At 39.7% G+C, this 16,259-nt stretch overlaps 1 protein-coding gene and 1 long non-coding RNA gene across 4 annotated transcripts in view; both read left to right on the forward strand.

The window, feature by feature from the left end:
- Positions 1–7: 7 nt before the first annotated feature.
- The window catches only part of LOC102292887 (B-cell receptor CD22), a 49,496-nt gene continuing 33,244 nt past the window's right edge, over positions 8–16,259 (forward strand). The window contains exons 1-11 of one of the 3 annotated variants that reach the window (XM_042216943.1): positions 12–1,295; positions 1,751–2,086; positions 2,203–2,421; positions 2,544–2,576; positions 2,803–3,039; positions 3,122–3,454; positions 3,570–3,794; positions 4,772–4,951; positions 5,369–5,456; positions 5,602–5,698; positions 5,857–7,696. In XM_042216943.1, coding sequence (XP_042072877.1) covers positions 1,241–1,295; positions 1,751–2,086; positions 2,203–2,421; positions 2,544–2,576; positions 2,803–3,039; positions 3,122–3,454; positions 3,570–3,794; positions 4,772–4,951; positions 5,369–5,456; positions 5,602–5,698; positions 5,857–5,943 — 1,890 coding nt within the window. In that variant the 5' untranslated portion in view covers positions 12–1,240 and the 3' untranslated portion in view covers positions 5,944–7,696. Of the gene's footprint in view, positions 1,296–1,750; positions 2,087–2,202; positions 2,422–2,543; positions 2,577–2,802; positions 3,040–3,121; positions 3,455–3,569; positions 3,795–4,771; positions 4,952–5,368; positions 5,457–5,601; positions 5,699–5,856; positions 7,697–16,259 lie in introns of those variants that run through there. The other 2 variants (XM_005952190.3, XM_042216942.1) reach the window with 2 other exon arrangements.
- Positions 13,949–16,259, forward strand: part of LOC121813279 — a 24,767-nt gene continuing 22,456 nt past the window's right edge. Inside the window, exon 1 of the long non-coding RNA XR_006053619.1 lies at positions 13,949–13,993. This is a non-coding gene — a long non-coding RNA (uncharacterized LOC121813279). The remainder of the gene's footprint in view (positions 13,994–16,259) is intronic.

The following is a 16,259-nucleotide window of genomic DNA, read 5'->3' on the forward strand; positions in this document are numbered from 1 at the left end:
GGGTGACACAGTGCTGCATCGCCAACCCAAGCACAACAAATTATCCACACCATACAATGCAAAACCCTACAAAGTGACTAAGGTTAAGGGTTCTGAAATTACAGCTACACGGGATGGACACTCAATTGTCAGGAATGCCTCATTCTTCAAGAAAATCAGACATGGACTTGAAGATGCCCCACCTGGACGGCATGTCGACCCCGCCTTAACAGACAAGCCCAGATACCCAGTCAGATCAAACAGATGCGCACCTATGCATCTGTCTGATTACATCAGATCTAAGACTTGAATATCTGAGTGACCAGTTAAAGGTTACGCTGCGTGTAACATGTTTGTTGTTCCTGAATCTAACACTGTAACCAGTATTATAGTGTTGAATGTTGATAGTGTTTAGTCACAGATCTGCGCAAACGCAGTGCTGTTTAAGTGATGTTTAGGTGTGGAGAAACTCAAGTAATAAGAACGTTCAGTAATTTTATTAGGTGTCGTTGTCATAGGTTCAGATTAATAATTCACCTCGCTGAATACCTAAGTTTGTTTAAAAAAAAAAAAAAGGAGGTGATTGTGATGTTTACAGAAGTTTTATTTTGAAAGGTCGAACAGGAAACGGAAAATGAACAAGTTAGCGCTGCAGACTGTGTTATCACTGCAAGCCTGAGAATTAAAGAATGGAACTGAGAATTACTGAGGGTGTGATCATTAATGTTTGAGGCATGCAAACATTACAGCTATTAACTTAGTGCTCAATATTTCTACCAACATGGTACAAAAGTACTGAGGCATAATTTTAACATGCACAAACAATTAGAACCAGTATCATGCCAGTTAACTGCCAAAAGAAATAACGCTTACAGGTTCATTGACGCACAAAGAAAACTTACATTAAAACTTAATGTACATGAGAGAAAATCTATTTATGATCCTGGTAATAAACTGGCCCGGAACTGTACGATTAAAGACTGATTAAAAATATTCCATATTTGTATTTTAAGAAGCTATTCTGCATGTAAACCACTGTATAACAACCACTTCTTCATTTCAGTGTGTGAGTTTAGAGGCTTTCATCTGTTTATGCATGTTGACCATGTCCAGTTGAAGGAAGACAGTCTAATATTTCTTTTATATTTTCTAACCACAGAAGACCCTTTTATCAAAGACTACATCCTGAACAACTGATGGAGACTAACTGGAAAACAGTATGTGTCATGTTGATGTGATTTAAGAAGCGAGAGAAGAAGCGATGAGTTTAAGTGCAGCAGCGAGTGGATTGGTCCTCTTCCTTCTCTCTCTAACAGGTTTATGTGTACCTGGTTTTCACACATTCAGTATCTGCAGGAGTTACTTTTTAATGTAAAATTACAATACATAAGGGATTTATTTTTGTAGACCCAGTACATCTCTCCCTATATCTCTATATACATCTATATATCTACATCTATCGGTAGATATAAATAGGTTGTACCTAACTGGACAATTTCTATAATAATTTAATATGTGGAAAGCTGATCTTTATCTATTAATGTTCTGAAGACAGACATTTCAGACATTTGGCTGAGAACAACAGTTGTTAAATATTTTGTAAAACAGAAATGAAGCACAACTTCATTTTTTCTATTGTGATGAAGTGCGCTTGGTCTAAATCCGAATGTCAGAATCAGAATTTCTCTCTGCATGTAGTTCAACTACAAATAAAACTGTTTATTGTTGTTGTAATGAGTCTGACTGCGTTCTGATGTGTTCTGTGTTACAGTGGTACAGAGTCAGAATGATTATGCAGTGACTTACACTTCTACTCAGATCTGTGCTGTAAAAGGATCAACAGTGGACATAGGCTGCTCCTTCAAACACCCTTCAAGAGTAAATGCGTTAAAAAGAGTTTGGTTCACTAAAGGGAACAATTATAATCCTGAAGATCTGAAAACAGACCCAGTATATGCAGGTCGAGTGTCGTACAGTTCTCACTGGAAGAGCTACACTCTGACAATCAGAGACCTGAGAGAGAGCGACTCAGCTGTGTACAAGTTCAGGTTTGAAACAGACCAGAAAAATTTTACTGTTTTACCTGGAGTCACTCTGACTGTCACAGGTAACATTTTAATTTACACATCAGTCAGAAATTGTTATGAACATGACTGTGTGTGTTTGGATCTGGATAATAGATGTCTAAGTTTCTGTTCTGATTTTATTTCTTCACATATTCAGCTCTTCAGGTACACGTGGAGACATCATCATATTCCAACTGGGCAACACTGACTTGTCAGAGCAGTTGTCAACTACACAATCATTCCTCCTACATCTGGTACAAAAATGGACACAAGATTTCTAGTAGAAACCAGTATCGGTATTCAGCCAATCTGAATCCTTCAGATAGCTACTCCTGTGCTGTAAGAGGTCATGAAGATTTCCCCTCTCCTTCAGTGTGTGAGTTTATTTCAGTTACATAAAACCATCTCATAGAGTCATTACATACATCTGAACAAAAACAGTCAAACTCACTGTGATTACTTACTTTAATCTGACTTAAAAATCATTTTATGTTTCAGGTGTCCGAGGTGAAACAACTCGGACTGTTACAGGTACTGATGAACACACACTGATGGATATTTAGTCAGCTTAACATGTTCTGTGCTTTTTAATGATATATTTTCTAAAGTTTTTGTGAGATTTCATGTTTAGACATCAAGATAATTACTATTTTTCCCCACTAATTCATTGTTTTAGATCTGAAAATTGAAATCCCTAATCTGTCTCAGTGTGAGAGTGACTGACATTTTATTTATTGTTTCTTGTCCACTGTTCAAGATGTTCAGGTCAGTGTGTCGACTGGACGACAGTTGGATTGTGTCACCAGGTGCAATCATTATGTTTCATCTTATGTCTGGTACAAAAATGGACAACAAGTGAATGGAGCCAGCTCTTCTTCTTATGAAGCTCAATATGACACTTTATACAGCTACTCATATCAAATGTCATATGACAATAAAAACAGCTACTCATGTGCTTTAAAAGGATTTGAGGATTTTCACTCTGCGTTAGTTTGTGAGTTCATATTTAAATAAAAACAGTAAATTTCACTGTAACTATTTCCCAAATCTGACTTCAAAATCATTTTATGTTTCAGGTGTCCGAGGTGATTCATGCTACAGAGTGAATTACAGTAACAGAAGAATCTGTGCAGTCAAAGGATCATCAGTGGACATTTCTTGTACTTACAACAGTTATGAAAGTCCAATCCAATCAAAGTCCTGGTTCCGTTCTGGTCGTGGATCTGAGGATCTCACAGAAGACTCCCAGTATGTAGGTCGTGTTGAGGTGACTGAAACAGAGCGAGGACGCTCCACTCTGAGAATCAGAGACCTGACAGAGAGTGATTCAGCCGAGTATCACTTCAAATTCAAAACACAAGGCTTTGAATGGAAGAGTAGTTTACCTGGAACAACTCTGACTGTCACAGGTACTGATCAATACACACTGAATATTTCATTCAGCTCAGTTGTTCAGTTGTGGTAATGGGTGTATTTATTGTTTTGAGTATTTAAGTCTGATGTCTGCTGTGTTGTCATATTCAGATCTGCAGGTGAAGGTGAGCAGAATAATATCAGTCCATGAGTCTCAGACTGAGGCAGAGCTGAAGTGTGAAAGCAGCTGCAGTCCAGCTGGTCGTCTTTCTTTTGTCTGGTTCAAAAACAATCAGTTTATGGTTGAACAAAGTTCTTATCAAGATCTGTTCAATCCTGGAGACATCATCTCCTGTGCTTTCAAAGGACATGAAGATTATCGCTCAGATCCTGTGTGTAAGTTTACTTCACTGTGTTATGCGATGATCATGAACAATTTTGTGTTTTCAGATCTTCAGCTTTCTTTTTTCACCAAAATGTTGTTTAAGATGTGCAGTGGAATTCAAGATACTATAATGTATTTTAAATTATTTTAGTGTTTTACTGTACAACCAGTTTAAAGGTGAATTGAGCCAGGTTCATGAATCTGAGTCAGATACTGAGTTAAAGTCCAAAATAATAGTCTTTGTGCTGAAGAGTGGTTTGATCCTGATCAGAGAACATGAAAGATCAGTTCCTATCATCACCTGTAGACTGCCATGTGGCGACGGAAGCAAATAATTTAATGAAAGACAGCAGTACCCTGAACAACATGTGTAAGATTTAACAAGAATATCTACTTAAAGACTTACCTTAGAGTGTGTAATAAGCAGAGATGTGTGAATTGTGAAGAACAGGTGTACATCAGCTGTTTCTGACTGTCTACAAAGGTCTGTCCATGAAAAGAAGCATGAACTTAATATAATGAGGATAACAGATCTGAGCAGTAATTAAAAGCTTGTCAGTCCCCACAACTGAGGGTGTGACGGACTGAAAAGATACTGAGGGAAATGTGTTGACAACAGCTTTAGATAAGAAATAGAAATAATTTGAACAGTAAGGATAAAAGTCTATGTCAGGTTGGCCACCATAGGCGAAACGCGGGACTCAGATGGTTTCCGTTTTTCATTCAATGATACAGTTCATCACTCTTATAAATATTGGCTCTTGACAAGATCATTAAAGGCAGGTGTGTGAAGCCAAGAAGCAGGAACTCTCCTTAAAGTCTGACACTGCACAAAGAATCAACTCCAGGAGTGGAGGGATAAGTAGACATCACAGGTCAGACCAGTGAGGACACAGGGAGCATGATGCTATCTATGAAAAATAGACAGTATATTATGATCAAATGTGATCTCTTATTAATCATCTAATCTTAATATTCTCTGTTCTAGATGCTCCAATGCTTCCCTCTGTGTCAGTGAGTCCCTCTGGTGAAATAGTGGAGGGCGGTTCAGTCACCTATAGCAGTGATGCTAACCCAACAGCTAATTACACCTGGTACAAGGAGGATGAAGACTCAGAAAAAGCATCAGGACACAACTTCACCATCACTGACTTCAGACCTGAACACAGTGGGAGTTTTGTTACTGTGAACTGAGTGTGCAAAGCAGTAATCAAAGCAAAGGGTGGCAATTTTGAGGAATCTATAACATGAACATGTTTTGAGTTATTTCACACTTTTCGTTTACTACATAATTCCATATGTGTTCGTTCATAGTTTTGATTCTTTCAGTGAGAATCTACAATTAAATAGTCATGAAAAGAAAGAAAAAACATTAAATGAGAAGGTGTCTCCAAACTTTTGACTGGTAGTGTATATTCTAACCAGTGCAAAGAAAATATAAAAATGTTTAACTTTCTGCAGTTGTGTTAAGAGAGTAAACTTAGTGACAGCAGTTACTGATGATACCCAATGACAAATAGCATGACCCTATAAATCTAATCTCTCGGCTAAGACATATCTCCTTTGTGCTTTTCTCAATTTATAGGAAAATCTGTAATAATATTGAATATCATCAGATTGACTCTGGTGGTCCTGATGCTGATTGCTCTCTTCGTGTTGGGTCTGTGGATGAGGTAACACATTTCTTTTTAAAAAGAAAGAAAAACGGTAACAACGGTGTCATAATTGCTCTTTTATGTCCATCTTAAAACCTTCAGTTTTAAAGTCATGAATTCTTTTTAGTTTAATACCGTTTTCTTTTTGTTGGATTAAATCCAGGAAGAAGACACATGTGGCTTTAGAAATTGGACCAAATGAATCTGTAAATGTCATCAGAGTAAGAGGTTCTACTGATACAACATGTGTTATGATAGATGTATGATAGTTTCTATTGCACTAGAATAGAAAAATAAGTGATCCAAAAATAAATGTAAATAAAATTAGGTAGGATAATGTGAAGTTCTTTAAGTATTACTAAAGTATTTAGTTTTGAATGTTATCAAAAACATACAGAAAGCTCTCTCTCTCCATCAGGTAAACACTCGTGCTGATTATGAGAACGTCTCAGCCTCACAGGGCATCACTGCAGACGACACTGAAGAGCAGGAAGAGCTGCAGTGAAGTCCAGTCATGTTAGAGACTTGCGTATAAAAGAAACAGACTGAAACTCATGTTGTTTAGATGGTGTTTAATCAGACGTTAGAAAGAGAAAAGTTAAGGAGCACGGTCTCTGCCTCTGTGGAGGATTTTTTCATGGACTGTGCTGTTTGGCTGAGGATCAAATGCAGTATTCATAGATGAGGCTAAACTTAAACATCAGCTTTATTTCTGAAACTTCCTGAAAACTTTTTAATTTAAATTTTTTGATTTAGTGAAATTATTTAATATCCTGAACTAGTTTTGGTGTGAAGCACTGTAACTCAGCAGTTTCCACACTGCTTGGTGGTAAAATATGAACACGTGTTGATTCCTGCTTTATTTTATCATTCAGATAAATACTGCTGACGTATGCTGCTGGTGTTTTCATTCCTGAGAATAATTATGTAAAGGGATGAGCTGACTGAGAAATTGTTTGTGGTCTGTCTTTGGTATTAATGTAAACACATTTTATTATTTGTCAAGTAGCCAAGACAAATGTTTCCATCCTGCATGAGCCTTGATTAGGAAGAGCTAAAGGAACAACAGCTAAAGGACACACAGACCTCCTTCTTCCCTAAGAGCACCTGGCTGCAGCCACTGTGGAGCTCCACAGCAAGCGGAAACACGTGACCTTCACCAAACCCTTCTCCTCTTCCCGGCCACCTCCTTCAGTGTATCCATCTGTCGTTCTGTCCTTACAGTGGGAAATGGCCGAAATACCTGACCCATGAGGCATCCTTGTCAGATGCCTAAAGTACCTAAACTGCCTCCTTTCAAGGTGGAGGAGCAGCGGCTCTACTCAGACTCTCTCTCGGAGGAATAAATTCATCACTGTATCTCTAAAGGAGAGGCCAGCCACCCGTCCATGAGTACTCTGCTGTTAAATTTAACAGCTGCAGCACAGCCCTCAGTTCAGGAGCATCTCACATAGAAATATTACAAATTCTTTTTGACATTTTCTGATTTTCTTATAACATGTGTCTGTGTATTAATGGCAATGATATCATCTCCTCTCTTTTTCTGTCTACAAAAATAAAAAGTTCATAATTCATCTGCATTGCACTCCAAAGTCAACAAAACCTGGCTCATATTATTACTTGAATCTGCCGTACTGTCATGCTGTGCATATCCTACAGTCTACTGTTTACAAATCTACTCACTTCTCTTGCTGAGGAGAATAAACTTGGACCACCACCACCTGCAGGTGTGGAGGATAATGCACCAAGACCTCCTGTGTTGTGTCTCAGCGTGGCACTGCAGATAAGAAATCATTACAGTGAGTATTTAAACCTGCCCAGTGAATCACAGGTATCGCACAAAACTCAGTCATCTAGATCTGCAGAACAAAAACAAAACACCCTGCTGACCTGTCCATTTTTGATTATATATTTGCAGCCTGGATTCACTCGAATGTGGAAAGAGAATTTATCCCAACATTGAAAGAGCAAAGAAGAACTGCAGCCAACAAAGTTTTCTAAAAGCTTTCCTAATCAATCAATCAATCAATCAATCAATCAAGAAAACCACGCACGTATTAAATAGGATATGCCAGTCTTCAAAAGTCAGCAAAAGATGACTGACAAAAGATGCATTGCACATGTAATGCACATGTCATGCAGTGACCACTATTGGCCAAAGCAGACAAAGCAACCTCATTAGTTAACTCAATTACTTTTTTTATTTTTTATTTTACCTTTATTTATACAGGTAGCTCAATCGAGACTCAGTAAGTCATTTACAAGGGAGACCCGCTTCAGACAAACATGTTACAATTACAACAATAAAATAACAAGAAATTAAAAATTGTCACAGTCATATCAAAACCAGGAGCACGTTCCCAGTGATGATGTCACCAGGTCGGTTGTACGTCTTTTTTAAGTCTGCAAGTGAAATCAATTAAGAGAGGATTTCCTTAGAGGAGAGAAGTTATGACGATTCTATGAAGGGAATAGTCAAATAGTCCATACATATTATTTTATTTATTTGTTTTTGTTATGAAATTATTAACTTTATCACCATAAAATACGGTTTGCTTCACAAGGTACTTATAAACGTGTTCGTTTTCTAGCATTAGTTTTGTTTGTTTATGACACCAAAGACTATAATTCAGTCAGCCTCTGACCCCGCCTCCCCCTCCTTATTTCATGATTTGGTTTGGTCCATGTGCACGCGCTCTTAGCGATACAGAGATAGCGCTGCAGTAGGATGTCTCTGTTATCAGTAAAGTCTGAGTTTCGAAAAAGAAAAAAAGAGACAGGCAGAAATTAACTTGATGGACTTTCCTAGTTTTAGTCAGCTTGCTTCATTTCTGACAGAAAATAATGTGTTGGTTGTTTTAGCCAACTTGTAATTGGAGGCAGAACCTTTGTACATAAGCAGGTGAGTTCTTTTATGCCAAAATGTGTCTCTAAGGGGGCACCTTAGGAATTTTTATCATCATAGCCTACATAAAGAGAGAAGTACTGTTACAGGTGATCAGAGTTTTCAGTGAGCTAAATCAGATTAAAACCTTTGCTTTATAGGTCTCAGGACAGACATATTAGTTTGCTATACTTTGCTTGAAAGCTGATATTCAAAGGATTATTCACGAGTTCCACAGTCTCGGGGCCACAGTGGCAAAAGCTCTATCACCCTTAGTCCTCCTCTTAGTATTTTTTATAGCAAGTAAGCCCTGATCAGATGACCTCAAAGACCTGCTAGGGACATAGGGCTGTAGCAGATCAAAGATGTAGGCAGGTGCCAGTCCGTGCACAGCTCTGTAGGTCAAGACCAGGATCTTAAAATCAACTCTAAATTTAACAGGAAGCCAGTGTAACTGAGATAATAACGGTGTCACATGTGAGTACTTGGAGGATTTTGTCAAAAGCCTAGCTGCAGCGTTTTGCACAACCTGCAGACGATCCAGAGAACCTTTGCTTAGACACATAAACAGCGAATTACAATAATCCAAGCGTGACGAAATAAATGCATGTATAGCAATCTCGAGTTCAGAGCGAGATAAAACCGGGCTTAGCCTAGCCACATTTCTCAAATGATAAAAACAAGACCGAACCAGAGATTTCACATGCCCATCCAATGTGAGACTCGAGTCAAAGGTGACACCTAAATTCCTGATAGAGGATTTAACATAAAGTGAGAGAGGACCAAGGGCTTTCACTATCTGCGATAGAAACCTATCAGGGGCGCATACGAGGACTTCGGTTTTCCCCTCGTTGAGTTGGAGGAAATTTGCAGCCATCCAACGTTTGATCAAATCTAAGCAATCATTCAGACGCTGAAGCTTAGATAAATCCTCGGGCATAAAAGAAACGTACAACTGAATATCATCAGCATAACAGTGATAAGAAATGTCCTCAAAAGAGCCCATTATATGCTGGAGGGGGAGAAGATAAATTAAAAACAATAAAGGCCCCAAAACTGACCCTTGAGGGACACCATAAGTAAGGGAGGTAGAGGATGACCTAAAATCGGAGACTGCCACAGAAAAGGATCGGTGATGGAGATAAGAGGAGAACCACTCTAATGCAGTTCCAGATACACCAACCCAATTTTTCAGCCTTTCAATGAGGATGTGATGGTCAACTGTGTCGAAAGCTGATGTGAGGTCCAACATGAGTAGAACAGAGCATTTTCCTGCATCATTATTCATCAAGATATCACTTGAGACCCTAAGAAGAGCTGTCTCCGTGGAGTGAAATTGACGAAAACCGGACTGAAACTTATCGTAAATGCCATGTTTGTCCAGAGCTGCCATAAGCTGCTTAGCCACAACCTTTTCTAGAAGCTTAGCGATTAACGGTAACTTAGAGATAGGTCTGTAGCTGCTCCAAAGAGAGGGGTCAAGCTGAGGTTTTTTTAAAAGTGGGAGAATAGCAGCGTTTTTAAAATAAACCGGAACTATACCAGATGCCAGTGAAGAGTTGATTAAAGTGAGCACACATGGGCCAATAGACTGGAAGACATTTTTGAATAATGATGCAGGTAATGTCAAGTGAACAGGAGGATGCTTTCACTGAATTCACTAATTTCACTAGTCACATGGGCCAATAGACTGGAAGAGATTTTTGAATAATGATGCAGGTATAATGTCAAGTGAACAGGAGGATGCTTTCACAGAATTCACTAATTTCACTAGCTCAGGTAGTGAAACCAGAGAGAAAGTATCCAAGATAATGGGCCGGGATGGGGTAGAGATTGAGATAACAGGTGAGTGTGTAAAACTCATTCTCACGTTATGAATTTTTGCAAGCAGAAAAGACAGAAAATTTTCACAGTCCTCGTTAGAAAAAATAGGGGCCGCAGGCAGAGCAGGAGTAACAATGTCACTAATGGTGTTGAATAGCACCTTAGGATTGCCTCTGCTCTTTGTAACCAAGTGTGAGAAATGGGCAGCCCTCGCATCTCTGATCGCATTATTAAAAGAAGCTAAAAGGTCCTTAAGATCCACCTACGCTCCGGTTTACGACAATCACGTTTTAGACAACGAATACTGTCATTTAGCCAAGGAGGAGATTTAGAGGCAGAAACACTCCTCGTCTTAACCGGACAAATTTCATCTAAAATAGAAAGGCAATAATTATTAAAAAGACTGGTTGAGAAATCAACACCATTTTGAGGAGATAGCTGTAAGTTAAAAGCATCCACAAATTGTAAATATTGTAAAACTTTTCTTCTGTCATTTAATGGTCGGGCATTGTACAGCTACAAGCATTTCACCCCCATGTCATACTGTGTATGGTTGTGTGTGTGTGACAAATAAAATTTGAATTTGGAATTTGAATTTGAAATTTCTCTGCTGTGGAGGAGTTTAAGATGCGAGAGCTAACCATCCGTCTGACGGGGGACAAAGGCTCATTAAAAGACAAGTTAAAAACAATAACATAGTGATCAGAAATAAAAATGTCCTCAGAGCAAATAAAATCAATATTTAAACCCAAAGTAAAAACAAGGTCCAGTGTGTGACCTTTGCTGTGTGTAGGACCGGACACATGCTGAGCAAAATGAAAAGAATCCATAATGTTCATAAAGTCTCTGGCGAATGGGTCGGAGTCATCATCAACGTGTATGTTAAAGTCCCCAACTATAAGCACCCTAGACAGCCTCATAGTAGCGGATAAGAAGTCACTGAGCTCCGATAAAAATAACCTGTTATATCCAGGTGGACGATACACCACAGCACAGTAGAAAGGATCCTTGTTACCAATTTTAAGCAGCTGCAGCTCAAACGAGTGAAAAAGTCCAGTTTTCACGGAGCGGCAGGAGAAACGGTCCTGGAAAGCCACGGCAAGCCCACCACCCCGACCAGACAAGTATAGCCATCCGGGCAGAGTTCAATAAGTGACGAGTAGTCTACATCCCGCTGCCAGGTCTCAGTCAGGAATAAAAAATCGAGTTTTTTAGATAATATAAAATCATTCAACAAGAATGATTTATTAGAGAGAGATCGAGCGTTAAAAAGCGCCATATTCAGTGAGCTAGAAGCCTCATTATTTGCAGAGGCTCGAGTTAAGGGACGTAAATACACAGGGTTCGAGCCGTCACGCTCGTAGAATCCACTCACCGAGGGAAGAAAAAGCCAGCCCGCAGAAGAGTCTGGATAAACCCTCCTGAGGTGGCAAGGTCTCAAAGAGCCGGGCCCAGCGTATCCAAACAAGGCCGTGGAAAACAAGTCCCCCTCCATGGAGCTTTTCTGGACACAGGAGACAACGCACGCTCGACGTCGCTTACCAGCCAAACCACGCCGCCAGTACATCCTGAGCTTTACCTGAATACCTCCTCTTCTCCCTCTCCTTCTCCGTGGTCTAGAGGGACCACTGAAATCGCCTGATGAGGATCCAGCTAATGGAGGAGGGTGGAAAATGCCAGAGGACGACGAGACATCGTGTGGCATCATAGAGGATCGGATGGATAGCAAAGCCAGGGCCGCAAATACATCATTAAAACTGAGTGAGAACAGTAGAGCAGAAAAAAACAACACAACAGTAGTAGAGCGCGACAAACTACAACCGGCAGCGGCAGAGCTGAACACAGGCGCCATCATACCGGAAGGACTCGTATTGTTGTTGTGAAGAAAGCAAATAATTACATGAAAGACAGTAGTATTCTGAACAACAAATAATTAAGATTAAAGAGGAACATCTACTTAAGGAAATAAGGTGACTTCATTATAAAGTTGCTGTGGAGAAGAGGTAGGAGAAGATGAGTTGAGCAATCATTGCTTTTTCCCCATGCATAACAAAGCAATCTTAACCACCACCTTGTCTCACCATTTATAGTCAGGGAAAAATTGTTTGAACCCCTGCTGATTTTGTAAGTTTGCCCCTTACAAAGAAATGGTCAGTCTATAATTTCAAAGGTAGGTTTATTTGAACAGTGAGTGACAGAACAATAACCACCAAACCCAGAAAAATGTATTTCTAAAAATCCGGTCCAGTTGTCCTGTCCCCTTGGCAGAAAAAACACCCTGCATGTTTGATGGTGGGGACGGTGTTCCTGGAGTCATAGGCACCATTCTTCCTCCTCCAAACACAGCGAGTTGAGTTGATGTCAAATATCTCAATTTTTGTCTCATCTAACCACAACACTTTCACCCGGTCCCCCTCTGAATTATTGAGAGGTTCAGTGGCAAACTTCAAACAGGGGATTGCAGGATTTCAGTCCTTCATGGCATAGTGTTTTCTTGGTCCAGCTGCCTTGAGATCACTGATGTTCCTTCCGAGTATTTCTGGGCTGGTTCCACATTGTTCTCATTATTACTGAAACTACATGAGGTGAGATCTTGCATAGAACTCCAGACCGAGGGAGAATGGCAGTTATTTTATAGTTCTTCCATTTGTGAATAATAATGTTGTCACCTTCTCACCCAGCTGCTTGGTGATGGTCTTATAGCTGATTCCAGCCTTGTGTAGGGCCAGAATTTTGATTTGCCTGATATACTTGGGAAGCTCTTTCATCTTGGCCATGGTACAGAGTTTGGAATCTGGATGCACTGATGGCTTCTATGGACATCTGTATTTTATACAGGTAATGAGTTGAGAAGGCTCCCAACATCAGCTGTATAAAATACACTTGGGAGCCAGAAATCTTGCTGACTGGTGGGGGATCAAATAATTATTTCCTTCATGAAAGTGCAAGTTCATTTATAACTTTTTTGAAATGCATTTTTCTGCATTTTATTTCCGTTATTGATCTCACACTGTTCAAATAAACCCATCATTGAAATTAAAGACTCATCTTTGTTAGCGGCCAAACTTGCAAAATAAGCAGCGGTTCAAATAATGTTTCCCCTGACTATAAGTGGTTTAATTTTATTTTGAAATACAAATGTAGATGTAATCCTGCTTATTTAACTTTTGAGGAACTGATTAGCAGTGTAATAGTCAGAGATGCACAGGAGATCTGTTTTTGACTGTCTACAAAGGTCTGTCCATGGACTGTCATGTGTACATCCAATTTATGGAACAACTGACAAATCCAGCAAACATGGTCTGTTCATGCAAAGCATGAACCTAATATATTGAGGATAACAGATCCTTCAAATATTTAAAGGCTGACTGTTTCCCCATACTTGAGGGTGTGACAGACTGAAATGAAAGTGATGGAAATGTCTTGACCATAACTTTAAAGAAGAAATACGGATATTTTGAATAAACATTAATGCCAGAAGAATAAAGATTAAAGTTTGTATTCTTGTGTTTTGCTTGCTGTAATTATTAACAGAAAAATAGACAGTCAATTATGATCAATGATCTATTAATCATCTAATCGTTAATATTCTTCTGTTCTAGATGCTCCAAGCTTCCCTCTGTGTCAGTGAGTCCCTCTGTGAAATAGTGGAGGGAAGTTCAGTGACTCTACTTAGCAGTGATGCTAACCCAGCAGCTAATTACACCTGGTACAAGGAGGACAACAACCGATCAGCCAAAACCAACAGTTTTCAGCTCCATCCTGCTCTGACTCTGGAAAGTATTACTGTACTGCTGAGAATGAGCTTGGGCACAAAAATCTAAAGTCATCTCTATCAATGTGAAATGTGAGAACAAAAATCGCTGGACATGCTCGTAGGCAAGAAGTGAAGCAGCACATGGCGGGGAGAAGCGAGGAAGAGAACAGACACAATTTTGCACCGGAGGTTTTCGGGAAGCTTTTATTTTGGTATTTCCGTTGATCCGTACAATACATTTGCATATTAGCCTAAACATTTAGGTTTAACATTTAACATTTAGCATTTAGATTTAACATTTAACATTTAGATTTAACATTTAACATTTAGATTTAAATATAATATTTAGATTTAACATTTAGATTTAACATTTAACATTTAGATTTAAATTAACATTTAGATTTAATATTTAACATTTAGATTTAATATTTAACATTTGATGAAAAGTTACAAATATTTTACTAAATGTTGTAAAAAATTACTCAAAAAATATGTTTTTGTAAGTTTTTGAGCTAAATGTGGAAAAATGTTGCCGTTAATTTCAGCATGTTTCACTTTACAAACGGCGCCCCATACAAAGACATCATCATAGTCTGCTTCAAATTCAAATTCAAATTTTATTTGTCACGTACACAGTCATACACAGTACGATATGTAGTGAAATGCTTGGACAACTGCTCGTGACCTAAAGAAAACAAAAAAGGAAAAGGCTATGAATAAGATAGGAAATAAATATGAAAAATTAAAAAGGGTAAATTTAACTAGGAAGGAATAAAATATAAATTAAGGTTAAAAATGAAATAACTGTACAACACAAATTAGAATGAAGGGTAAATTTAACTGGGAAGAATAAGATAAAATATATAAATTAAAGTTGAAAATAAAATAACTGTACAACAAAATACACAATATAGAACTATATAAGAATGTATGAAGAAATCTAAATATAAATAAATATATACACAATAACAGCAGCTGTACAAGTATTAACCGGAAATGAAGAATATAGTGACCAGTGTTGTGCAAAAACAAAGTCCAGAAAGTCCAGTGTGTGTGTAAGAACCATGTGTGGGTCAGTACTGTGTGGTGGTGTGATTGAGAGACCGTATCGCCTGCGGGAAGAAGCTCCTCCTCAGTCTCTCTGTGTTGGTCTTCAGGGAGCGGAATCGCTTTCCTGACCTCAACAGAGAGAACAGTCTGTTGTTGGGATGGCTGAGGTCCTTCACGATCTTCCTGGCCTTGGTCCAGCACCGCCTGCTGTAGATTGAGTGCAGGTCAGGGAGCTCGGAGCGGATGGTGCGCTCAGCTGACCGCACAACCCTCTGTAGAGCTCGTCTGTCCTGCATGGTGCTGTTCCCGAACCAGGTTAAGATGTTTCCCGTCAGGATGCTCTCTATGGTGCACGAGTAAAAGTTCCTGAGCACCTTGGAGGGCAGTTGGAAGTCTCTCAAGCGTCTGAGGTGGTAGAGACGCTGACGGGCCTTTTTCACCACGGTGTTGATGTGACAGGACCATGACAGGTCCTGCGTGATGTGAACTCCGAGGTATTTGAAGCTGTCCACTCTCTCCACTGGGCACTCGTTGATGACGGGGGTCTGGTAGTTCCTCTCCTGCTTAGTGCTGAAGTCCACTATCAGCTCCTTTGTCTTACTGACGTTTAGAAGGAGGTTGTTCCTCTGGCACCAGTTCTCCAGATTCCTAATCTCCTTCAGGTAGGCCGTCTCGTTGTTATCAGAGATCAGGCCCACCACGACGGTGTCGTCAGCAAACTTGATGATGGTGGTGGAGCTGGTAGTGGCCACACAGTCATATGTGTACAAAGAGTACAGCAGGGGGCTCAGAACACACCCCTGGGGGGCTCCAGTGCTGAGAGTGGTGGAGGCTGAGACATGTCCGCCCATCCTTACTGCCTGTGGTCTGCCAGTTAGGAAGTTGGAGATCCACTGACACATAGATGAGCTGAGTCCCAGATGCTCCAGCTTGGTGGTGAGTGTGGAGGGAATTATGGTGTTAAATGCAGAGCTGTAGTCTATGAAGAGCATTTTAACATAATTCCCCCTTCTAGTGTCCAAGTGAGTGAGTGATGTGTGGAGGAGATGAGAGATGGCATCGTCTGTGGAACGATTTGGACGGTAAGCGAACTGTAGTGGGTCCAGTGTGTCTGGTAGTGAAGAAATGATGAAGTCTCTGACCAGGCGTTCAAAGCACTTCATCACTACTGAGGTGAGGGCTACAGGGCGATAGTCATTGAGAGAAGCAGGGTGGGGTTTCTTCGGGACAGGAACAATGATGGACTCTTTGAAGCATGTGGGGATCACCGACTGAGATAAAGAGATGTTGAATATCTCAGTGAACA

This window comes from Haplochromis burtoni, unplaced genomic scaffold, assembly GCF_018398535.1.
Source record: "Haplochromis burtoni strain Fernald_Lab_line unplaced genomic scaffold, NCSU_Asbu1 Contig_1386, whole genome shotgun sequence".
NCBI classification, from domain to species: Eukaryota; Metazoa; Chordata; class Actinopteri; order Cichliformes; family Cichlidae; genus Haplochromis; species Haplochromis burtoni.